At 44.1% G+C, this 25,108-nt stretch overlaps 1 protein-coding gene across 7 annotated transcripts in view; it reads left to right on the top strand.

Annotated features, from left to right (window-relative positions):
* The first annotated feature begins 5,488 nt into the window (after positions 1 to 5,488).
* The window catches only part of LOC129836042 (kinesin light chain 1-like), a 44,625-nt gene continuing 25,005 nt past the window's right edge, over positions 5,489 to 25,108 (top strand). For 2 of the 7 annotated variants that reach the window (XM_055901790.1, XM_055901788.1), the window contains exons 1-3: positions 5,489 to 5,946; positions 16,875 to 17,144; positions 17,626 to 17,856. In XM_055901790.1, coding sequence (XP_055757765.1) covers positions 16,899 to 17,144; positions 17,626 to 17,856 — 477 coding nt within the window. In that variant the 5' untranslated portion in view covers positions 5,489 to 5,946; positions 16,875 to 16,898. Of the gene's footprint in view, positions 5,947 to 9,287; positions 9,592 to 16,874; positions 17,145 to 17,625; positions 17,857 to 25,108 lie in introns of those variants that run through there. The other 5 variants (XM_055901789.1, XM_055901785.1, XM_055901791.1 and 2 more) reach the window with 4 other exon arrangements.

Genomic DNA, 25,108 nt, shown 5'->3' with positions numbered 1-25,108 from the left:
AAAAAGTCAAGGGGTCTGAATACTTTTCCGAAGGCACTGTATATCCTTTGCTTTTACTTCTAGTGCCATCCCAGAGATAACACCCTTGATAGGCGCCCAGCTTCGTTGATCCACAGACAACACATTTCAATCCGATATCTTCTTGAGGTGCAGGGCACGCTCCTTCTGTCCCATAGATACACCAAAAAATTAAATAAGTCCACTTCTCGTTACTCACATCGACGACACCTCATCCAACACATCCACAATTTTAATAGAGTCTTCAATCGGATCTCCCAGGAAACAACATCGATCCAAACCCTTTAGCTGACCAAAGAAATATCTGAACTAGGTTTGGATTTACTAGATTCCACTACCACTTTACTTCTCTTATTTCCTTTTGCATTCACCACTGTAATCCAATTCTTCTCACTCTCATCTCCACTCGACACACCATCTGATTCAAACATAACATCCACTTCTGACATTTTCTCGGGAGGAGTTCTCCTCGTACTCGACCCTCCCCATCTTTGGAGGATGCAGCTTTCAAAGATTTGGCCTTTATTGGTTGACCTGTCACCTGTCACCTGTCATGATATATTGCTTATTTGTTTTTTTGCTGTTGAAGCACTTTCAGATGCTATGAAAAGCGAAATAGAAATGTCATTATTATTATTATATTTATTATTATATTTACTGATCACGAAAAGAATGCAGTGACTCTCCTTGCCCCCCAGCAGCCGAATCGAATGCTCTGCACCGTATTGTGATGTTTTATTGATAATGACCACATGGCTTGAGCAGAGGCTGCGCTCATAATAACTGAAAACTTGGAATAAGATCACTGACGTCATGATTTGACCTTGTTTTTTCCCCAAGTTCCCAGATGTTTTGAAAGCACTAAGAGGGAGGATAAACGTGAAAAACCTATCCCACACTTGATCCTGCCCACTCGGCACTAGCCTCCCATTGGAAACTACAGGATGTGGTCTATCTTGGGTTAGTTAAAAAAAATCTTTGATATTACTTAATGCACTGTAAGGCCAAACCAATTCCCCCAGAGAGATGGCTAAAGTGGATGCTGAGTTCGAATCAAGCAGCCCGTCGAACAAAGTTGACTGGACAACTGCAGTGTCAAAAACTGGAACAAAAAGGAAATTGTCTAAAATTGGAGTGGAGGATACGTGTATAAATGATAATGAATCGTTCCTTGTTGGGATACGTTTGTTGAGTAAGGATGCACATGTGGGAGACCCGTTTGAGGTGTTACAAAATGGTGAAGTGTGCACTGGGAAAGGTTGAGTCTTTCAGAGGGTCTTATTTGGATTAATTGTATTTCTGAAGAACAAGAGGAAGACTACAGTGAGCCTCAAAAGAATCCGGACAACAAAGTATTGTCCTTTGAACTTCAGAGCAGGGCACCCATCAAAGGAGTCATCTCAGGGGTGACGATGGATGTTCAGGTTGAATACCTGAAAATAATTCCTGGTGTGGTTGGTACCCAGCGTCTGACCCGTCGAGGGTGAATGGAGAAAAATAAGAAAATCTGTTGGTCCTGTTGTTTTTTTTATAAATAGCACCTACCTACGCATGTGAAGCTTGGTTATGTAAGAGACGCTGTAAGAGCTTTCGTCGCCAAACCACTGCAGTGTAAAAAGAAGTAAGGATTTGGCCATGTTTCAAGTGTGTGCAGACAGAGTATACTGAAGAACAATGGCAAAAGTTAGAGCGGTCAATCGAATCTCCTATGCGGTTGCAATTAAAAGAGTTGAGAAAACAAGTGAAGCTAGTGAAGATATGATTCCAGTCTCGATTCCAACTGTACAATTCCAGTCTCAAATAAGTCAAATAAACTGGACATTATTGTGGCTGTGGCAGAAAAGTTTGGGAGACTTAAGGATTATACATCTGAAGACTTGTGTGTACTGGCGATGTGTACTGGTGCCGGAAGACGGCGTGCCCTCCCAGGCTCCCATTGAGCCTGTGTAGGGATCAGAGCTGATTTCTTTTTAACAGAAAAGTTGTTTGATTTATTTTATTTTATTTTTGGTTGTTTGGTAGTTTTTGGTAGTTTGTTCCGCTGTGGGGGGAATCCTGTTTCCATCCCGCTCACTAGGTTGCGGGATGTACACTAAAGTCAAAGATTTTTAGAACTATGGCTGTGTTCGAATACCCATACTAACATACTTAATGAGTATATACTACATACTATTACTTCATTTTAGTATACTGTAAACAAACGGTCTCCTTTCAGTAGAGCATAAGCCAGTCTACGCCTGTCTACCGGAAGTTGATGCTGTTGCTATGCAATCTCTCCCCAGATGGTTAGTGTAAAAATTAACTAGCTAGACATTTTGCGATTTCGGATGTGTTCGTAAATTTTATCTGGAGTGCCAGAGTGCGCTCTTGTCGTTTGAAAATTCAGAGCGTTGTTAGATTGTCTGTTAGTAAATTCTGAGCATTTCCCTCTCAAAGCATTCAGAGCGCACTCTGGACTCTCTGACAGAGGAGCAGAGTTGCTGGCTAGATACTTCCAGACACAAAGGAGAGAACACCTCACTCTGACCATTTTACTCACACTAGCAGAGCTGGTTAGGCTGTTTTCATGTTATCCAGAGCATTGGTGACTAACTGTGCTGCTGGCAACAATTTAATTACGCTTTTCACCAGCCATATCAAATCAAATTAAAACAAATTGTATTAGTCACATGCGCCGAATACAACAGGTGTAGTAGACCTTACAGTAAAATGCTTACTTACAAGCCACTAACCAACAATGCATTTAAAAAAATATGAATAAGAATAAGAAATACAAGTAACAAGTAGTTAAAGAGCAGCAGTAAAATAACAATAGCGAGACTATATACAGGGGGTACCGATACAGAGTCAATGTGCGGGGGCACCGGTTAGTCAAGGTAATTGAGGTAATATGTACATGTAGGTCGAGTTATTAAAGTGACTATGCATAGATAATAACAGAGAGTAGCAGCGGTGTAAAAGAGGGCGGGCAATGCAAATAGTCTGGGAAGCCATTTCATTAGATGTTCAGGAGTCTTATGGCTTGGTGGTAGAAGCTGTTTAGAAGCCTCTTGGACCTAGACTTGGCGCTCTGGTTACCGCTTGCCGTGCGGTAGCAGAGAGAACAGTCTATGACTAGGGTGGCTGGAGTCTTTGATCATTTTTAGGGCCTTCCTCTGACACCGCCTGGTATAGAGTTCCTGGTTGGCAGGTAGTTTGGCCCCAGTGATGTACTGGGCCGTACGCATTACCCTCTGTATTTCCTTGCGATCGGAGGATGAGCAGTTGCAATACCAGGCAGTGATGCAACCAGTCAGGATGCTCTCGATGGTGCAGCTGTAGAACCTTTTGAGGATCTGAGGACCCATGCCAAATATTTTCAGTCTCCTGGAGGGGAAGAGGTTTTGTCGTGCCCTCTTCACGAGTGTCTTGGTTTGCTTGGACCATGTTAGTTTTTTAGTGATGTGGACACAACGGCACTTTCAACCTACTCCACTACAGCCCCGTCGATGAGAATGGGGGCGTGCTCAGTCCTCCTTTTCCTGTAGTCCACAATCATCTCCTTTGTCTTGATCACGTTGAGAGAGAGGTTTTTGTCCTTGCAGCACACGACCAGATCTCTGACCTCCTTCCTAAAGGCTGTCTCGTCATTGTAGGTGATCAGGCCAACCACTGTTGTGTCATCTGCAAACTTAATGATGGTGTTGGAGTCGTGTCTGGCCGTACAGTTATGAGTGAACAGGGAGTACAGGAGGGGACTGAGCACGCACCCCTGAGGGGCCCCTGTGTTGAGGATCAGCTTGGTGGATGTGTTGTTACCTACCCTTCAGGCACGTCAGGAAGTCCAGGATCCAGTTGCAGAGGGTGGTGTTTAGTCCCAGGGTCTTTAGCTTATTGATGGGCTTTGAGGGCACTATGGTGTTGAATGCTCAGCAGGTGTTGAGCATTAGTAAATTCATCAGTTATTCTGCGCTTTGGCACACTAATAAGAAAGTGCTCTGAAATCGGAGTAGATAGCTAAGAGTGAATTTATGTCCATTGAGAAAGCACAACAACTTTAGCACTTAGCTAAGAATGACGTGAATAGTCAAGTCAATAAACATTGGATAGTTTATTTTATTTTATTTAACCAGGCAAGTCAGTTAAGAACAAATTCTTATTTACAATGACGGCCTACCCCTAATGGGACTCCCAATCACGGCCGGATGTGATACAGTCTGGATTCGAACCAGGGACTGTAGTGATGCCTCTTGCACTGAGATGCAGTGCCTTAGTGGCGCAGCAGTCTATTAGATAGCAAGCATATACACTGCTCAAAAAAATAAAGGGAACACTTAAACAACACAATGTAACTCCAAGTCAATCACACTTCTGTGAAATCAAACTGTCCACTTAGGAAGCAACACTGATTGACAATACATTTCACATGCTGTTGTGCAAATGGAATAGACAAAAGGTGGAAATTATAGGCAATTAGCAAGACACCCCCCAAAACAGGAGTGATTCTGCAGGTGGTGACCACAGACCACTTCTCAGTTCCTATGCTTCCTGGCTGATGTTTTGGTCACTTTTGAATGCTGGCGGTGCTCTCACTCTAGTGGTAGCATGAGACGGAGTCTACAACCCACACAAGTGGCTCAGGTAGTGCAGTTCATCCAGGATGGCACATCAATGCGAACTGTGGCAAAGGGGTTTGCTGTGTCTGTCAGCGTAGTGTCCAGAGCATGCAGGCGCTACCAGGAGACAGGCCAGTACATCAGGAGACGTGGAGGAGGCCGTAGGAGGGCAACAACCAAGCAGCAGGACCGCTACCTCCGCCTTTGTGCAAGGAGGTGCACTGCCAGCGCCCTGCAAAATGACCTCCAGCAGGCCACAAATGTGCATGTGTCTGCTCAAACGGTCCCTTTATTTTTTTGAGCAGTGTAGTTAATATACTGGCAAGTTCGATGTATTAGTAGCCAACTAACGTTAGGTAGCTAGCTAACATACCTACTGCTGTAATGATATTATATGCGGTTTGTACACTTAATGTGTAGCATAACTTATTTGAAAAGTTATTACTTTATTACATTGCTCAACATTTTCTTAATATTTGTCATAATTAGTTAAAGCAATACATTTGTATCCCCTCTTGTGGGACTTTTGCCATTTTCTTCAAATCTGATAACGTTGTGAAGCCACGCCCGTTTTCTGAACATTTGCATTATGGGCCCTAAGAGCACGGAAATATTGTCCACTGCTTTTATACTTCCTATTTTGGCGAATGTAGTACGACATCCGGGAACTTTTGGCATACTAACTCTATTCATACTGTAACGACCCGGTATTGTGTTCTGTGTTTGTGGGTGTGTTATGGTTCTCATGGCTACTAGCAGGGGTTAAATATGTCAGGACAGATGGAAAGGTTGGGGGGGGGGGGTATGATGGGTAATCCCGCGGGGTTTGGAAATGCATAAATAAGGGTTACTGTGTCATCTCTCTCTCTTATGTTCGGGCCTTGATATGTTCCTATGAGAGTGACCCTTAACTCGACATGGTATAATTGTGTACGTTCGGCATTTAGCGGCGTGGGCTGTGGCCTGAACAATAGCCCAGTTTAGGAATAAACCTGTGTTCTGACCTGCACACCTAGAGTCCGTCTCTTTTCTCTTTATGACCCAGCCGGGTCATTACAATACTATTACCATTAAGCATACTACATGCTCAATTACGTCACGAATAGTACGGTTTGTGCGGTTAGAATGAGTATTCGAACACAGCTTATCTGTGGGTAAAGTGCGCGAACGCCAATATACAGAAGAAGAATAACCTATGCTCCGCCCAGCAAACTGGTGAAAACAAAATATGACGTATATTTTACCCGCACGCAAAGCCTGCTGGGAGCATACGCGTTTCCAGAGGACATTTTGGATTTAAAGGGACTGGTCCAGCTGTTAGTCTCAGCTCTCGGTGAGTCCAAGTTCGATATTAATTTTATTTTTCTTAACGTCAACGTGTGTCTGCCATAAACGTATAATATTAGAATAAGTCATGTCACTCCGTTATTGTGTTTTGCTGGTGATTTACAGTTTATTCTCAATAAAAAGGTTGTGGTGTCAGTCTAGCCTGATAATGCTAGCAAACATTCATTAGATAGCTTTCTCTGAACTGGCGTGAAGCATTTCGCATTGTTTTTGTAGCAACCAATTTGATCGCATTAGGTATGTACTAGTAGCTACCTATAATCTTCATGGATAAAATAGGCTGCTACGTGGTATAACCAAAGATTTAGTCATTGTTCAAGCTGTGGAATAACTACTACAGCTACGATTGGAAGTGACTTTTTCGTAGCAGGTAAGAACTTACGCAGCAGGTTAAGATAATGAACCTAGCTAACTAGGTGAATTAGGCTAAGGTTAGCGAAAATGCTCTCCTAACCTGATACGAAAAGTCACTACCAGCCGTAGCTGTACTCAATCAATGCCCCGTTCAAAACAACTGGGAACTTGAATATCTCCGACTTAAGTGATTTGAACGGTTCTCGAACTCGGACCTCTTTCTAGAGCTCCGACATCAAGATAAAGGACATCATTATTTGACCTTGTATTTTTCCGAGTTCCCTGTTGGATAACCGTTCCCTGAACACAGCTAGTGGTTGTGACTAATGCCACCTATACATATTTTTTCCTCATTATTTCGTCACTTTCTAAACCAAGAGATGCAGCATCACAATACTTCCAGGAATGGTTGTGATTCAGGCTAAAGCCATGTTCACGTTGGCAGTTTGAAGTGACTCCAAATCTATTTATTTGCATATTCGAATCTGTTCTTTTTCATGCACATCCAAAACGCACACGGAGTTGTATATTTCAAGCCACATTTCAAACCACCTTAATAGGAAATCTAGCCTCGGATACAAATCTGATTCCTGGCCATGTGACTTGTCTGAATGGTCAAATCTGATTGATTTGCCCACATGTGTTTTTAGGTTATTTGGCATGTCTTGTTGCTTGCTAGCTACTCAAATAAAAAGGCATTTTGTCACATGGGCAGAATACAACAGTAGACCTTACCATGAAATGCTTACTTACAAGTCTTTAACCAACAATGCCAGTTTAAGAAAATATTTACTAAATAAACAAAAGTTAAAATAAACAAACAAAGTTACACAAAATAACAATGCTGAGGCTATATACAGGGGTACCAGTACCGAGCCAATGTTTGGGGGTACAGGTTAGTCGGTAATTTCTACATGTAGGTAGGGGTAAAGGGACTATGCAAAGATAATAAACAGCTAGTAGCAGCAGTGTAACATTTTAATTGGTTAGGCAGTTGTCGGCGATCAAGCCTACCACCGTTGTCGTCAGCAAACTAAATGATGGTGTTGGAGTTGTGCTTGCCCACACAGTCGTGGGTGAACAGAGGGGACTAAGCACGCACCCCTGAGGGGCCCCAGTGTTGAGGAGTAGCGTGGTAGATGTGGTGTTGCCTACACTTACCACCTGTGGACAGCCTGTCAGGAAGTTCAGGATCCAGTTGCAGAGGGAGGTGCTTAGTCCCAGGGTCCTTCGCTTAGTGATGAGCTTAGTGGGCGCTATGATGTTGAACGCTGAGCTGTAGTCAATGAACAGCATTCTCACATGAGTGTTCCTTTTGTCCAGGTGGGAAAGGGCAGTGGGGAGAGCGGTTGAGATTGTGTCATCTGTCGGTATGCAAATTGGATTGGGTCTAGGGTTTCCGGGATGATGGTGTTGATGTGAGCCATGACCAGCCTTTCAAAGCACTTCAAGGCTACTGACGTGAGTGCTACGGGGCGGTAGTCACTTAGGCAGGTTGCATTCTCTTTCTTGTGCACAGGGACTATGGTGGTCTGCTTGAAACATGCAGGTATTAGACTCGGTTAGGGAGAGGTTGAACATGTCAGTGAAGACACTGTATTAGACTAAGCATAGGTGATTTGATGTTGAAATGGTGCTGGAATAGTGGAGGCAGCTCCTGTTTCCGTTGCGATTTACGGTAACTCTCTGTGGTTCTAAATCAATAGTTTAGTGGTCCGAAAATGTTAGGAACATTAACTTGCTTGACCATGCTGTAGGTATTGTAACTATCTGTTACTCTACATGCAATATGCTTTGTGTACTTCACTGGACCGAGGTTGTTATCCAGTTTTGTGATAAAACAAAGGCGTGGTTGAATTTATTCGGCCACTGTCTTATTGCGTCGGCCTTTAGACCTATATATCACGGGTCACAAGGCATATGAATTTAAAGGTTATAGAGCAAACAATGTAGTTATCACAGCACATCGGTTGTAATATGGCTTTTTGTTGGTGGGGGGGGGGGGGTAATGGTAATAGCACTGCTACTGCCCATTACCAAATGAATCTAGCTAACTAGTTTTAAGGGTAAGGCGTTATGACATAACATTCGGCATTAGCTTTCAACCAAATAGTCTCACAGTATTTGCCTGTCTTCATATCTGTGCATATGAAGCCAACCATCACTATATTGTAAACGAACAATACGTGTACAGAGAAGCCAACAAATATGCTGTGCCATCTGATTTGCTGCACATCTGGCTCGCTTTAGCAATACACTTAACTCTTTTGATATTTTATCTGTGAGGCCACTGTCTGCACTACAGACTACAGAGAGCACAATGTCTACCAGCCTACCTCAAACAGACCCCATCAAACTTTCCCTAAAGCGGTCTGGCAGGGTCTTATAGGGCAGATTATTGAATTGGAGCTGTATCATGGGCACTTCCCTCTCAGCTGTCCCATGTCCTGCCACACCCTCCCAGTTGGCTGACGTTTCTTTGTGTCTGGTACCACTGGGGAGGAAGAGATGTGTGTGTGTGTGTGCAGTAAACAGGAAGATTTAATGATCTACTGGTGTTCAGCAGCCAGAGCAAGCGGACAGGAAATGCTTCTCTGGAGAGATGGTACAGAGGTCTTGGTTTCAGTCAAACTGGCTTGTTTTTGCAGTGCTACTGTTCTCTCTTTTTATTGTTGTAACAAATGGTCATTTTCAGAGTAAGCTCATAGCCTCAAGCTCATAGAACTTACTCCACCTGGATAATGGTATGCGAATGCGAACTGGCAAATGTGCCCAAACCTGTGCGTGCAGAGTCCCAATATTGCTCGTGTTTTGTGGATGGTGGTGGCTGCAGAGCAGAGGCAGTGTCTGCTCTCTTGAATCAGGACAGCTCCCTCTCCCCTCCCCCTACCCCCACCTGACCTGCTCCTCTGTGAGGGTGGGGCTCCACACTCTGATGCCTGCTCCGTAACCACATGCTGAGGCTGGCTGTTCTCAGTCAGTGGGAAGGTCACAGTCATGCAGGCACAGAGCTCTCCCATCCTCTCCACCACAAACACACACTCCTTCCTTTCTATCCCTGCCTCCCTGCCGGTTTCCATTCATTCAGTGATTCTCCTCCCTCATCCCAAGGAGTCTCACTCAGTCTCTTTCTGTTTGGATTAACCTTTGTCTTTCTGTGATGCTGTTGCTACGGTGACTGTGCTCGGGGTGTATTGCTGGTGACGGAGTCATTATTTCATCAGCCTCTCCCTGTGCCGAGTGATTGAGGATCTGATCATCTGTTGCCGAAACGGAGGTTGGTTTTCTGGTCCACTGAGTTGGCTTCATTTCAACGTCGGTACATATTATCGGTACAGGGACTTAATAGATTGTGTTTAGTGCCGGTGTTTAGGAATCACTCTCAGACCAGGACATTTTGGTTTGAGGTTTCTTATGAAACACATTTTCTCAGCGTTTTAAATGGTTTTCGCTGCGTCTGGTTATTTTTCTGCTGGAATGTTTAGATGTGGGCCTTTCTACGTCGTCCATGTCAAGTTAACTAAAAACACCAGGGAGATGTTTTAGATGTTTTGATAACCGTATGTCTGGTTAGTGTCATGTCTAGCAAAATACTGCCAACATGTCATTTAGCCTAGTATTTTGCCTGAAGAATGTTCTGATGGCAATTTTACTCATTGATTTTCTTCTGTGTGATTAGATTAGACCTAGGTTATATATCGGTAAAGTTTGTTCCTAGGTTAGATGTAAGCATCAGGATAATTATGTAGGACTTGATTCATCTTACCTTTCTTCTACAATGTAGCTACTTTGCTTGGATATCATCATCATTAGCACATTGGCCACCATCTCCCACTTTTCTTATCCCATCTGCTTATTAACAGAACTAGTAAATCTTTAGCCTACATATGGGCAGGAGTAGGCTATCATGCAGGGTCCTGCAGTGTGGTGTTACTAACGAGCATCACTTTCTCATTAGGAGTGGCGCGTGATAGTCTGTGTTTTTGCTTATAGGTGTTAGCATGTCTAAGCATGCCCGCAGACTATTGTAGTAGCTACTGTACTGTGCAAACCTCATTGCCTCAGATAAACCTACAATGGAATTCCTTGGCACCCTGATAGGGGATTACAGACCTGCTCTGACTTGAGGGTGTCATTTTATATAACAATGGCTAACTGTGCACATGGACTAACATCTTCCGCAGTTAACACCTTACAAAGCAACTTTTGATTATGCAGAGGTTGTTGATTCTGCTCACAAGTCTTTCGTGTCACCCTGGGTGATGGAGACACCCCCCCCCCCCAAAAAAAAAAAAAAAAATTGCGCTTAGAACAGGGCACTCCAACCCGGTTTCTGGAGAGTTATCCTCCAGTAGGTGTTCTCTCCACCCTAATCTAGTGCAACTTGATTCTAATAATTAGCTTTTTGATAAGCTGACACAGTTTGTTTCAACCCCAGTTGTAACTAACCTTACAGGAGGGTAGCTCTCCAGGAACAGGGTGGAGAACCCTGCACTAGAGCCTACTTTACCATAATCACTGGAGACCCTCTGGTGCTGGTATGGAAAAAGGTCATGAACGCTAGCTTGCTTGCATCTATTACACCACCTAGTACCTGGTAATCAATGGTAATGACTAGGTCACGTTGTAAACAAAAAAAATAAAACCCCCCAAAAACACTTGTTTGGAAGGAATATAGCCTAGGCCTAGAAATGTATTCTGGTACGTGATTGTCTAATGCTTACCCTACTACACCATCCACTTACCCCTCTCCCTAACGCAGGTTGGCATTTATTGGGATGACTCCAGTACTGGAGGCAGCACTGCAGAGTGGTCACTAGCTGGTACAGCCACAAAGTCATAACATCTGATTTTAAACTTAACCTTAACCACAGTGCTATGCCTAACCTTAAATTATCATGTTTTCATACATTTTTATAGTATAGGCAATTTTGACTTTGCAACTGGCTGATCTAACAGCAATTGCTCAGTTCTGCTTCCTGGGAAATACTCGTGACAAACTTCAACTTGCCTCCCAAACTCCTTTTTTTGTTGGTTATTTTGCATTTTAAATAGTTGGATTCTAGAGGAGTCCTTGCATACCAGTAAGAATTCTGTTTGAGCTTTCACTGCTCTTGATGATCTCATACCCATTTACTGGAGTAGCTAGAAGTCCTTGATAGAGCAATCATACCTCAAGGGGTTTTGTTCTTACACTGTTGCACAGTGATACCTTACCGCTTGAGGAGCTTGAAACAATAGCTCACGCCTTTTTTGTTGTTGTCTGAGACCCTGGTTAGTCTGTCACTGCTGTGTGCCTTTGAGACGTGTATTCTTTTATCCATAGCAGTGGCACTCCACTGCGTCTCACAGTGGGAGTTTATTAGCCCCAACAGTCTGATTTGTGAATGCGTTTCATCGTTTGAGCTCAAATCGCATAGAAATATTAGCTTGGGCAAGTAGAAGCTTTGAGCACCACATCAACCAGAAACATCGCCGTAGCTTCTGTGGCACTGCTGTTTCGTGTTTGTAATACCTTTTTTTTTTTTCTCAGTGCAACCTTGGTGAGAGGCTTGTAATATTCTCTCACTCTATCCAGGGTTTTTCTAAATCCCCCTTCTCCTCCGTTCACTGGATTAAAGTGTTAGCAGTTGATTTCAAAATCTACCCTAATTGTTTGGCTCCTCCTGGCTTAGTTTGACTGTCATTTTCTGTTCAGGTAGAACTTTGTCATATAGCCTAGGTCTAAGCAAGGGGAATTATACAGTCCTTTTGTTTGTAAAGCAAGATAAGGCATATAGACTACTAGCCTATGCAAAGTTATTGTTCGCACACAGCCACATCCTTCTCTGCCACTGACGTTTTAACCTTCGATAAGAAGTCAAACTACTGGAGTCCAGCCCACCCACTGGGGAGTCAGGCCCACCCAATCACATTGCGCAACAACAACAAAAAGTACTTTTTTTATGCTCTACTTGTCAGTGTTCCAAATGGGACATGTATTTATTTTTACCTAAACACACAAACACTACCAGAATTCATAGCAGTGCACTGAAATGACATTCAGATTAACTTGAATGACATTCACTCTCATGGGATGGGTGGCCAAAAATAAACTGAAAGCCACACCCACAATAAGCCACAAATATGACTCCATTAAGGCATATGTTACTGTGCTTCTTTGGCTATATGCACCATGCCACTGCCTACTTCATTTGTTCACTTAGCAAACACAACTGCTCATAATCCATTGCCTTTATCACCGTCAACACACACCTATAATTTAACTTTAATTAGCTTTAAAACGGCACCCTTTTCTCAGCTTCATGGCCAAATGTGTAGAATTGCATGAGATTAGCTATAAAACTGCAAATGTTTCAATTTGCTCAATGGCAAAGTGTGTAGAAGTCAGCGGTTCTGGCTATGCTACTGCTGGAGTCACCTGGTATTTCATTAGCCTACAGGATTAGCCTGTAGTTGCAAAGAAGCAGGTTTTGCAGGTTTCTTGTCTTGAAAGTAAACACACCTTGAGCACCTTACAAGCACCTTGTAAGCCACCACGCTCTTTCTGTACATTTTGTAGGCAATTCCAGCACTCCTATAAACATGTTTCTTCTTGTCTGCTGACTGGCTTCATTTTGAGACTTGTTTCCTATTCATTCATGGCCTGGCACTTCTGAGATACACTATGTACACAAAAGTATGTGGACACCCCTTCAAATTAGTGGATTCGGCTATTTCAGTCACAACTGTTGCTGACAGGTGTATAACGTCTAGCACAGAGCCCTGACTTCAACCGCATCGAACACCTTTGGGATGAATTGGAACGCTGACTGCGACCCAGGCCTACTCGCCCAACATCAGTGCCCGACTTCACTAATGCTCTTGTAGCTCAATGAAGTAAGTTCCCGCAGAAATGTTCCAACATCGAGTGGAAATCCTTCCCAGAAGAGTGGAGACTGGAATAGCAGCAAAGGGGGACCAACTCCATATTAATGTCCATGATTTTGGAATGAGATGTTTGACAAGCAGGTGACCACATACTTTTGGTTATGTAGTGTATGTCTAGACAGTGTCCTCTCGTTGCAAGGCTTGCAAGAAACGTTTGGCGAAGTTGAAGTAGACTGATTCGATGATAAATTAACATTAATTATATGCAATGCAGGACAAGCTAGTTAACCTAGTAATATCATCAACCATGTGTAGTTAATTAGTGATTGTGAAGATTGATTATTTAAAAAAACAATTTTAATGCTAGCTAGCAATTTACCTTGGCTCCTTGCAGCCACGAGATCCTTTTGATGCTGCACTCGCGTAACAGGTGGTCAGCCTGCCACGCAGTCTCCTCGTGGATTGCAATGTAATCGGCGTCCAAAAAGGCAGATTACCGATTTGCTATGAGAACTTGAAATCGGCCCTAATTAATCGGCCATGCCGATTTAATTGGTCAACCTCTAATCTGTGTGCCCTCAGTCCACAGCCGGCCAACTGCAGCCCTGTCCTGCTCTGAACCTGGTGTTATTGGGATTGGCCCAAAGCGTTCCCGCCTGCCAGTCTATCCACTAGAATTTGTCTATCCACTAGAATTCTCCTATCCCATTCTCCCCCACGGCTGTTCATCAGGGAAAGCAGGTCTATGGACAAGTTCACCTTCCACATACTGTAGTGTACATGAAGTCTATACAAATGATAGGAATAAGAGCAGCTGAGAAGTAAAAAAGGCCTGTGTTACAGCCTACAGGCCTATAGTTTGTAAATCATTTTTGTCTTGTCTGTTTTTGCATACAATTTTCTTAATTGTTTTGCCGTTGTGGTTATCTGTGATAAGGCTGGTTCTAACATTCTTCTATCAAGGCCACACAGAACAGTGAGTAATGTTTTGCATAGGCTACTCATTAAAGCTGCAGTAGTGACTCACTTTGTGCAGTTAGTAGCCTAGCCTAATCCGAGTACATTTGTTAGTCATGGCATAATTTGAACAGCCCCATACAAGTAATGACCCATCTTACTGATGAAGTCTCTGAATCCTTTCATCTCTTGTATGTCCAGATCTGTTAATTTGTCAGTCACGCATCCTCAGTCTTACGCTTACTGTGTCATGACTGGAGCAGAGAGGTGACATCGTGCCTGCCTGTCACTGTGAAGGGTGGGTTCACTGAGCCACTGAGCTGTAGATGGATGTTTTGTGTTCATGTTTTTTTTTTTTATCTACATTGAACAAAAATATAAACTCAACATGCAACAATTTCAAATGTTCTACTGAGTCACAGTTCATATAAGGAAATCTGTCAATATAAGTAAATTAATTAGGCCTTAATCTATGGATTTCACATGACTGGGAATACAGATATGCATCGGTTGGTCACAGATGGCTTTAAAATAAAAAAAGACAACCAGTCAGTATCTGGTGTGACCATTTGCCTCATGCAGCGCAACACATCTCATTCGCATAGGTTTGATCAGGCTGTCGATTGTGGCCTGTGTAATGTTCTCCCACTCTTCAGTGACTGTGAGAAGTTGCTGGATATTGGCGGGAACTGGAACATGCTGTTGTACGTGTCAATCCAGAGCATCCCAAACATGCTCAATGGGTGACATGTCTGAGTATGCAGGCCATGGAAGAACTGGGATATTTTCAGCTTCCAGGAATTGTGTACAGATCTTTGCGTCATGGGGCCGTGCATTATCATGCTGAAACATGAGGGGATGGCGGCGGATCTTGTTACGGAATCTCTTGTCCATTCAAATTGCCATTGATAAAATGCAATTTTGTTCGTTGTACATAGCTTATGCCTGCCCATTCCATAACCCCACCGCCACCATGGGGCACTCTGTTCACAACATTGACATCAGCAAACCACTCGCTCCCACACGACGCCATACACGCCATCTGCCCGGGTACAGTTGAAACCGGGATTCATCCGTGAAGAGCTCACTTCTCCAGCGTGCCAGTGGCCGTCGACGCTGAACATTTGCCCACTGAAGACGATGCCGAACTGCAGTCAGGTCAAGACCTTGGTGAGGACAACGAGCATGCAGATGAGCTTCCCTGAGACGGTTTCTGATAGTTTGTGCAGAAATTCTTCGGTTGTGAAAACCCATATTTTCATCAGCTGTCCAGGTGGCCGGATGTGGCTTATGGTACAATGTTGGACGCAGCTTATGGTAGATAAATTAACATAACATTATCTGTCAACAGCTCTAGTGGACAGTCCTGCAGTCAGCATGGCAATTACATGCTCCCTCAACTTGATACATCTGTGGTATTGTCTTATTAGTGTATTAGTGTCCTATTATCCCCAGCACAAGGTGCACCTGTGTAATCATGCTGTTTGTCAGATTCTTGATATGCCACATTTGTCAGGTGGATGGATTATCTTGGCAAGCACTTAATATGTTGCGTTTTATATTTTTGTTCAGTATAGATTTGACACTACCCAGCTCCGCTCTTGTTATAGCTGACTGACACTGACTGCTGAGACAGTGCGCACTGATCAGTAGTGTGAAGATTGAATCCGTTGTAATTGAGGCCAGAGGTTGAGGCTTTAAAACTTTGACATGGATAGCATGGGAAGTGAAGGAGGTGCTGTGCTTTGGCTCTGGAACTTCAATCAAGTCAAACCCCGCTTTCAAAATCCTAACATCGCCGAGCCTCTCAATTTTTAAACAACCGTCGTTTTTTTGTCCTGCCAATGTAGTGGTGCGCACATTAAAACAATGTTGTACAGACGGGGGTCACTTAATACAAGATTCTTCCCCTGGTCGTGAGAATTCTCGATGCCACGCTGTCTCGCGAAAACACTGATTTAGATTTGAACTTCAGAGATGTAACGATTTGACGCTTTGGTTAAAGGCAAGTACGAACACATAGTAGTCATCACTCCTGTTCAAGAGTCTACACATTCTGGGTGATGCGATACAACTTCATCATATTTGGGTTCTTCTCTGGCGTGCTCTCATTAGCTATTGCTCATCACAGTTCTCAACTTGCAGTTGCACATCTCATACTACAAGAGTATTGCAGATTTTGTGCCGATGTTTAATTTATCTAACATGTTATTAACATATTGGGACGCCTGGGGAGGCTCAGATGGGATTGGTAGCCCTCAGATTGTGTCTCTGACCTCCTCGCATTAAACGAGTGTTGGTGACGTCCGTGTGCCCCGAGTGGCAACGTCATGGGGATTTTGGCACTGGATCTCAAACTTCTCTGCGATAGCTAAATCGGGGCCATAATTATGTATTGTACGCCAGGCTTAATAGGCTCTGTGTAAATAAACTCTGCTGTGTTGGAATACTAATCAAATGTGTTGTTTACTTGTCTTCTAATATGCCCTGCAATAATTGCCCCACTGGGATGCATAGTTTTATTTAATTGACATTTCCTTTCACCTGACATTGAGTGGGCCCATCTACCTTGCAAAACTTCAGATTCCGTGGAGTCTTCCAACCAAGTTTTCTTTAAATTTGGAAAGTTGTGGGAATTTTGCAACCATAGAGAGAGGTAGATATATATCTCCTCTCTTCCAAGACATTAACCCACCCTTGTCCTCCTCTGTTTCCCCCCTTCCTCTCCCCCAGGTCCCCCTTACGGTAGACTAGACGATGTCCACGATGGTGTACCCAAGGGAAGAGAAGCTGGAGAAGCTGTCCCAGGAGGAGATAATCTCCAACACCAAGCTGGTGATCCAGGGCCTGGAGGCACTGAAGAATGAGCACAACTCCATCCTGCACAGCCTGCTGGAGACCATCAAGTGCCTGAAGAAAGATGAGGCTAACCTGGTGCACGAGAAGTCCAGCCTTCTGCGCAAGTCTGTGGAGATGATCGAGCTGGGCCTTGGAGAAGCACAGGTATGTGAGCTGAGGGAGGAGCTGAGTAGTTTGGTCCCACGTCTATTTAATGCTGTCTTCAAAATGTATTTGGTCTTAAAATTACCATTGGCTAGAGGTAGACAGTATAACAGATCTGGGATCAGATTCTCTGCAAATGACTCAAGTTGGTTGCTGCTTCAACTTCTATTATTTCATATTTATATATATTTATATATGCATATATATATTTATCATATTTATATTTCACAGCAACTTAACCTACAGTATATTAGACCAAGCTTAGGAAATCAGTCATCATGATTCACCCTTAACACAGCTAGTTGTCTGTTAGGGTCTCTGTCTTTCACAAGGCTCTCTGCCATTGCCTTGTTCTCTTACCTCTAATGCTATTTCTCCATCTGAGGAACCAGGGAGAACTAAGATGAAAGCGGACTGAAGAGAACCACGGACAGCTACTGATGTGCAGTGGTCTGATAACCTCCTCCCCTCTTCTCCTCAGGTGATGATGGCCCTGTCCAACCACTTAAACGCGGTGGAGTCTGAAAAGCAGAAGCTGCGAGCCCAGGTGCGTCGGCTGTGCCAGGAGAACCAGTGGCTGAGGGACGAGCTGGCCAACACCCAGCAGAAGCTGCAGAAGAGCGAGCAGAGCGTGGCACAGCTGGAGGAGGAGAAGAAGCACCTGGAGTTCATGAACCAGCTCAAGAAGTACGACGAGGACGTCTCACCCTCTGTGAGTTGGCAAATGTGTGGATTCACGTATGCACGTACAATACCAGTCAAAAGTTTGGACAAACCTACTCATTCAAGAGTTTTTCTTTATTTTTACATTGTAGAATAATAGTAGACATAAACTATGGGATCATGTAGTAAGCAAAAAAGTGTTAAACAAATCAAAATATGTTTTATATTTGAGATTCTTCAAAGTAGCCACCCTTGACAGCTTTGCAGACTCTTGGCATTATCTCAACCAGCTTCATGACGTAGTCACTTTGAATGCATTTCAATTAACAGGTGTGCCTTAAGTTCATTTGTGGAAATTAATGCGGTTGAGCCAATCAGTTGTGTTGTGACAAGGTAGGGGTGGTATACAGAAGAGGAGCCCTACTTGGTAAAAGACCAAGTCCATATTATGGCAAGAACACCTCAAATAAGCAAAGAGAAATGACAGTCCGTCATTACTTTAAGACATGAAGGTCAGTTAATGAGGAAAATTAAGAACTTTGAAGGTTTCTTCAAGTGCACTCGCAAGACCATCAAGCGCTATGATGAAACTGGCTCTCATGAGGACCGCCACAGGAAAGGAAGACCCAGAGTTACCTCTGCTGTGGAGGATAAGTTCATTAGTTACCAGCCTCAGAAAATGCAGCCCAAATAAAGTAAGACATCTCATCAGCTGTTCATAGGAGACTGTGTGGCCTTTATGGTTGAATTGCTGCAAAGAAACCACTACTAAAGGACACCAATAAGAAGAAGAGACTTGCTTGGGCCAAGAAACACGAGCAATGGACATTAGACCGGTGGAAATGTAGAGATTTTTGGTTCCAAACGCAGTGTCTTTGTGAGACGCAGAGTAGGTGAACGGATTATCTCCACTTGTGGTTCCCACCGTGAAGCATGGAAGAGGTGTGATGGTGTGGGAGTGCTTTTCTGGTGACACTAAGTTATTTAGAATTCAAGGCCCACTTAACCAGCATGGCTACTACATCATTCTGCAGTGATACGCCATCCCATCTGATTTGCGCTTAGTGGGACTATCATTTGTTTTTCATTAGGACAATGACCCAAAACACACCTCCATGCTGTGTAAAGGCTATTTGGCCAAGAAGGAGCATGATGGAGTGCTGCATCAGATGACCTGGCCTCCACAATCACCCGACCCCAACCCAATTGAGATGGTTTGGGATGAGTTGGACCGCAGAGTGAAGGAAAAGCAGCCAACAAGTGCTCAGCATATGTGGGAACTCATTCAAGAGTGTTGGAAAAGCATTCCAGGCGAAGCTGTGTGAGAGAATGCCAAGAGTGTGCAAGGCTGTCATCAAGGCAGAGTGGCTACTCTGAAGAATCTAAAATATATTTTGATTTGTTAACACTTTCTGGCTACTACATGAGTGTGTGTTATTTCATAGTTTTGATGTCTTCACTATTATTCTACAATGTAGAAAATAGTAAAAATAAAGAAAAACCCTTGTAGGTTTGCAACTTTTGACTGGGACTGTGTGTATGTATGTATGTATGTATGTATGTGTATATAAATAAATATATATATATATATACAGTTGAAGTCAGAAGTTTACATACACCTTAGCCAAATATATTTAAACTCAGTTTTAATCCTAGTATAAATCCCCTCTTAGGTCAGTTAGGATCACTGCTTTATTTTAAGAATGTAAAATGTCAGAATAATAGTAGAGAGAATGATTTATTACATCTTTCATTTATTTCATCACATTCCCAGTGGGTCAGAAGTTTACATACACTCAATTTGTATTTGGTAGCATTGCCTTGGAATTGTTTAACTTGGGTCAAACGTTTTGGGAAGCATTCCACAAGCTTCCCACAATAAGTTGGGTGAATTTTGGCCCATTCCTCCTGACAGAGCTGGTGTAAACCGAGACAGTTTTGTAGGCTTCCTTGCTCGCACATGCTTTTTCAGTTCTGCCCACAAATTTTCTATAGGATTGAGGTCAGGGCTTTGTGATGGCCACTCCAATACCTTGACTTTGTTGTCCTTTTATCACAACTTTGGAAGTATGCTTGGGGTCATTGTCCATTTGGAAGACCCAATTGCGACCAAGCTTTAACTTCCTGACTGATGTCTTGAGATGTTGCTTCTATGTATCCACGTACTTTTCCTCATCTATTTTCTGAAGTTCACCAGTCCCTCCTGCAGCAAAGCACCCCCACAACATGATGCTGCCACCATTGTGCTTCATGGTTGGGATGGTGTTCTTTGGCTTACAAGCCTACCCCTTTTTTCCTCCAAACATAACGATGGTCATTATAGCCAAACAGTTCTATTTTTGTTTCATCAGACCAGAGGACATTTCTCCAACAAATACAATCTTTCTCCCCATGTGCAGTTGCAAACTGTAGTTTGGCCTTTTTTATGGCAGTTTTGGAGCAGTGGCTTCTTCCTTGCTGAGCGGTCTATCAGGTTATGTCGATATAGGACTCGTTTTACTGTGGATATATACTTTTGTACCTGTTTCCTCCAGTATCTTCAAGGTCCTTTGCTGTTCTGGAATTGATTTTCACTTTTCAAACCAAAGTACGTTCATCTCTAAGAGACCGAACGCATCTCCTTCCTGAGCGGTATGACGGCTGCGTGGTCCCATGGTGTTTATACTTGCGTACTATTGTTTGTACAGATGAACGTGATAACCTTCAGGCATTTGGAAATCGCTCCCAAGGATGAACCAGACTTGTCTACAATTTTGTTTTGAGGTCTTGGCTGATTTCTTTTGATTTTCCCATGATGTCAAGCAAAGAGGCAGAGTTTGAAGGTAGGCCTTGAAATACATCCATAACTCCAATTGACTCAAATTATGTCAATTAGCCTATCAGAAGCTTCTAAACCCATGACATCATTTTCTGGAATTTTTCAAACTGTTTAAAGGCACAGTCAACTTAGTGAATGTAAACTTCTGACTCACTGGAATTGTGAAACAGTGAGTCTGTAAACAGTTGTTGGAAAAATGACTTGTGTCATGCACAAGGTAGATGTCAAAACCGACTTTACAAAACTGTAGTTTGTTAACAAGAAATGAGGGGAAATGACCTGCATGGCCTTCCTGGAAAGTGATTGGTCAGGGCCTCATTGATCCAGTGGTTAGAATGAACCCCCCTGGGTCATGTTAACTAGGGCATGCAAATTGTTTTGCAACGAAAAATAATGTTTCTTATTGGACAAGTCTAAGTTGTCGCTCCCCTTTTCAGCCCTTTTTATCTCTTCTGTTTAATGCATAATGAAAATGACCCTGACTGTATTCGTGGGTCTATTTTAGAAGGGTGCAATGTTACACAACATTCAGATAGAAATGCATTTTGTAGGACAGATATGATTTTCTGTCATATAGTATTGGCCATTGTCAGGTTGATTCGTTAAATTTATATCTGCAACGTTGTCACTGAATGTCATTGAATGCACCCGACTTTCTCCTCAGTCAGTCACAAGCTGTAATGGCCCAAGCAATGACTAAGCTTAACTAAGCAGCAGGACCTGTTCCAGATTAAACTCCTCTGGGACCACAACCCTCACCCTGCTATTTATTTTAAGGTCTTTGAAAAGGTTGCCTGGCTAAGAAAATGTTTAAATGCATATGGATGTGCAATTTTCCACATAGGGTTCTTGAAGGACGCTGACAATCTAGAATTTAAAATATCTCCTGGGTCGTGTCATTAGTTCATAAAACGTAACTGAATTTTGAAAAGGAACCAAATGGTTCAGGTTTCCCCCCCCACTGGTCTTGAGATTATGAACGAAAAAATATCTCTGGTTTTCAGAAAATCTGATGAATATGTACTGATAACATTTCAGTGAATGCAAGAATTTTCCAACATGGCTGGTAAAGAAACCGCCTGCCAGCTGCTCAGCAGACATTCTGTCATGTGTTCAGCACGCAGCTGTTTAGATTATTAGATGAATACGCTTGTCATTCTCGGTCTCTATCTATTCTAGTGGCACTTGACTGAATGATTGCCATGAGGGATTTTAATATTGTAGCGGTCAGGGGTGCCGGGCTGGTGTGAAGTAGCACAAACTTAGACCAAGGCGGACTTTTTCTCCAGGGAAACTACCCAGGACTTGTGTTAATTAACAATGTGCCACAGCGCTGGGTAACAATAAAACCAAACCAAAAACCTAGCTCCTCCTTTAGCCTTTCTACATGTCTTTCTGGTCCCTCTGCTACCGGACAGCTAAGCTGTTTACCGGAATATCAAACAAAACATTTATCTAACAGACTTCTCCTTACTGGGGTCAGGTCTACAGCCAAGTAATGTCCGGTAAGTTCTTGTCCCGTTTTGGTCTTATATCCCTTTCAGCTTTGGAGGACTCAGCATTTCAGCTCTTGCTGCACCAGGGACACAAGCAGATCTGGCCAAAGCCAGGTTAAAAACAGTCTCCACCCAACTTCCAAGCTAATTATATTCAGATGTGTGAATTCAGGCCACCCCCTCTCCTGGCCAGCTGATGTAGCCAATGAGAAGGAATATAGTGGCGGGACAGTGCGTCTGCGTTCCTGTATTTCGACCCAGATCTGTGGCCAACAGAGAAACGATATTGTTGGTGTGAGAGAAACCACCTGGTCACCATCGTTGGTCTCCTTGTTCCTGGACATCCAGACCAGAGGAGCATAGTCCGTGACCAGCGTGAGTGTCGTCCCAGGAGGTACTTTAATTTCTTCAATGCCCACTGCACCGCTAGGCACTCTTTCTCCACTGAGTATTTGGTCTCGTGGATACAGCTTCCGGCTGATTCTATAGGATGGTATGCTCCTCCATGTGTATTTATTGGGACAAGACTGCACCCACCCATTTGTCTGAGGCATCAGTCTGGACCACCATCTCTCCTCCAAAGTCTGGCATCACCAAGACCAGTCTGGAACACAGGGCCTCCTTTAGGTTCTGGAAGGCTTCTTCCGCTTTGTCAGTCCACCTGACCCGGCTGGGCTGGGGCTTTTATGGTCAGGTCTGTGAAAGGACCAGCTACAGTTGCATAGTTAGCAATGAACCTACGTTAATTGCTGGTTAGACTATCAAAGGTTTTTAGCTGAGACTTGGTTTGGGTCCGTGGCCACTCGGATGGCTTGAGCTTTCTTCTCTAGCAGTTTGACTTTGCCCCTCCCGATGGTGATGCCAGGTACTCTCCTTACTCAAGTCCCAGCCTGCACTTTTTTGCATTGGCAGTTGGACCTGCTCTGCGAAGTACCTCCAAGAGAGCGTTGAGCTGCTTCAGGTGAGATTCCCACTTTGTGTACAGCCCTAGCACGTCGTCCAATTATGCTGCCGAGTACTCACTGTGGGGTCTCTGGACCCTAGCCGTTAGCCTCAAACGTACGCGAAGCTCCATGCAGGCCGAAGGGTAGAACCGTGTAATGGTACAGCCCTGTATGTGTGGCAAAGGCAGTCTTCTCCCCCCTTTTTGGAGCCACGCAAACCTGCCAGTACCCCTTAGTAAGATCCAGGGTGCTGATATACTGGTCGCTGCCAAGGCGATCAGTCAGCTCATCTACACCGGGCATAGGATAAGCGTCACATTTTGATATCTTATTTCATTTTCAGTAGTCATTGCAAAACCTTACTCACCCGTCCGGCTTTGGCACTAAGAAGATCGGGCTGCACTCTCTACTCTGGGAAGGCTCGATAATCCACATCTTTAGCATCTGGTGGTCCTCCTTTTTGATGGCCTCCAGTCTGGCCTCTAGGACCCTGTAAGGCCATAATGTTAACTTTCTGGGTTCTGTGTGGATGTGGTGGTGCTTCAAGGTTGTGCACCCTGGGAAGGGAGAGATGTCCCTGCTCTCGTCCACTAGTTCCCCCATCTCTTGCCGCTGTAGTTTTGTAAGCTGCGTGTTGATGGCAGCAACCTTTCGAGATGCTTCTGTGCGGACAGGCAACTCGTCTGAAGAACATCACCAGTTCCTTGGCAATCACTTTCAAGGTCATAGTTCTTATGGGACTGGCCTCTGGTTAGTGTATGGCATAATCTAGAATCACAAGGATGTATTGGTGCCCTTTGGTGGACTTCACCAGGGGCCCCACCAGGTCCATTGCGATTCTCTCAAAGGGGACATCTATAATAGGAAGAGCGATTAGAGGATTTTTGAAGTGTGCTTTAGATGCACTGAGTTGCCATTCGGGACACGACTGACAATAGTCCTCCATGGCTCTTACCACTCCCAGCCAGTAGAAGCGCCAGAGGATCCTGTCCTTTGTCTTCTGGACCCCCAGATGGCCACCAAGGACATGTGAGTTAGATAATTTGCAATATGGTGGGGACATACTGCCGTAGAACCAATAACAGTTCGTTAACTTCAGAATTGACTTATTTAGCATAGTACAACAGCTGCCTCTTAATCACAAATCAAGGATATCTTAGTTCACTCACCCCAGGGATCATCTTTCCATCTACTTCAGTGACCTGGCTCCTCACTTGGGTGAGGTTGGGGTCTTCCAGCGGAGCCCTTCCAAACTGGCCTTTGTGGTTGAGACCGAGGGGTTCTCCCCGAGATCTTCCTCTGACAGCTTCCAGTCTGGGAATGGATCGAAGGGTCCTGCTAACTCTTCCTCTGATCCCAGCTCGGTGTAGGCCCCATCCGGGTTCCACTGGGCTGCGCAAATAGGGATATTCGTAGACAGTTGGAGTGTTTCTTGGGCTATGGCCTGGTTGGTTTGTCTCTGAGCCCCAGGTGGGGTTCTTTACAGTTGAACGGTTGAACTGGGCCTTCTGCTTCCCAACAGTTTAGAAATGAGGACAATCGTGACCCACCAGAAGGGGTACCGGGAGGTTGGGCACTACCCATACTTAAAGTTGATAGTTCCCTTAAGGGGTTGTAAGCTTCACCACTGCCGTGTTATACTCCTTGGTGTCCCTATGAATGCAGGACACTACCATGGAATTCTCTGGGGTACGATTGTGCTCACCTACTAGCTGTGGCTGTATCAACGACACCGTACTGCCGGTGTCCAACAGGGCTTCTGCACCTCTTCCATCTACTTTGGTTGGGAATGTGGGGGCTGGTGACTCCTAACAACAGGTCATTAAGTGACAGGGCCTCCCCCCAACTGGATCTGTGGAGTGGGCATGGGTTAATTTCTACACGCATAACTTGGGTCTGGGCTTAGCCCGAACATACGTTGTCGGGGAGGCTCCCCCTCTGGGCGTGAGGCAGGGGTCTCTCTGGTTGTTACCTTAGCTTACCCTCAGTCTTGTCCGTCTTACCAGACTTCAGCATATCCATTGTGGTCTGGTTGCTCTCCAC

Source organism: Salvelinus fontinalis, chromosome 37 (assembly GCF_029448725.1).
Source record: "Salvelinus fontinalis isolate EN_2023a chromosome 37, ASM2944872v1, whole genome shotgun sequence".
NCBI lineage: Eukaryota > Metazoa > Chordata > Actinopteri > Salmoniformes > Salmonidae > Salvelinus > Salvelinus fontinalis.
Note: the sequence above shows the minus strand (reverse complement) of the source record. Positions and strands in the feature narration are given on the sequence as shown.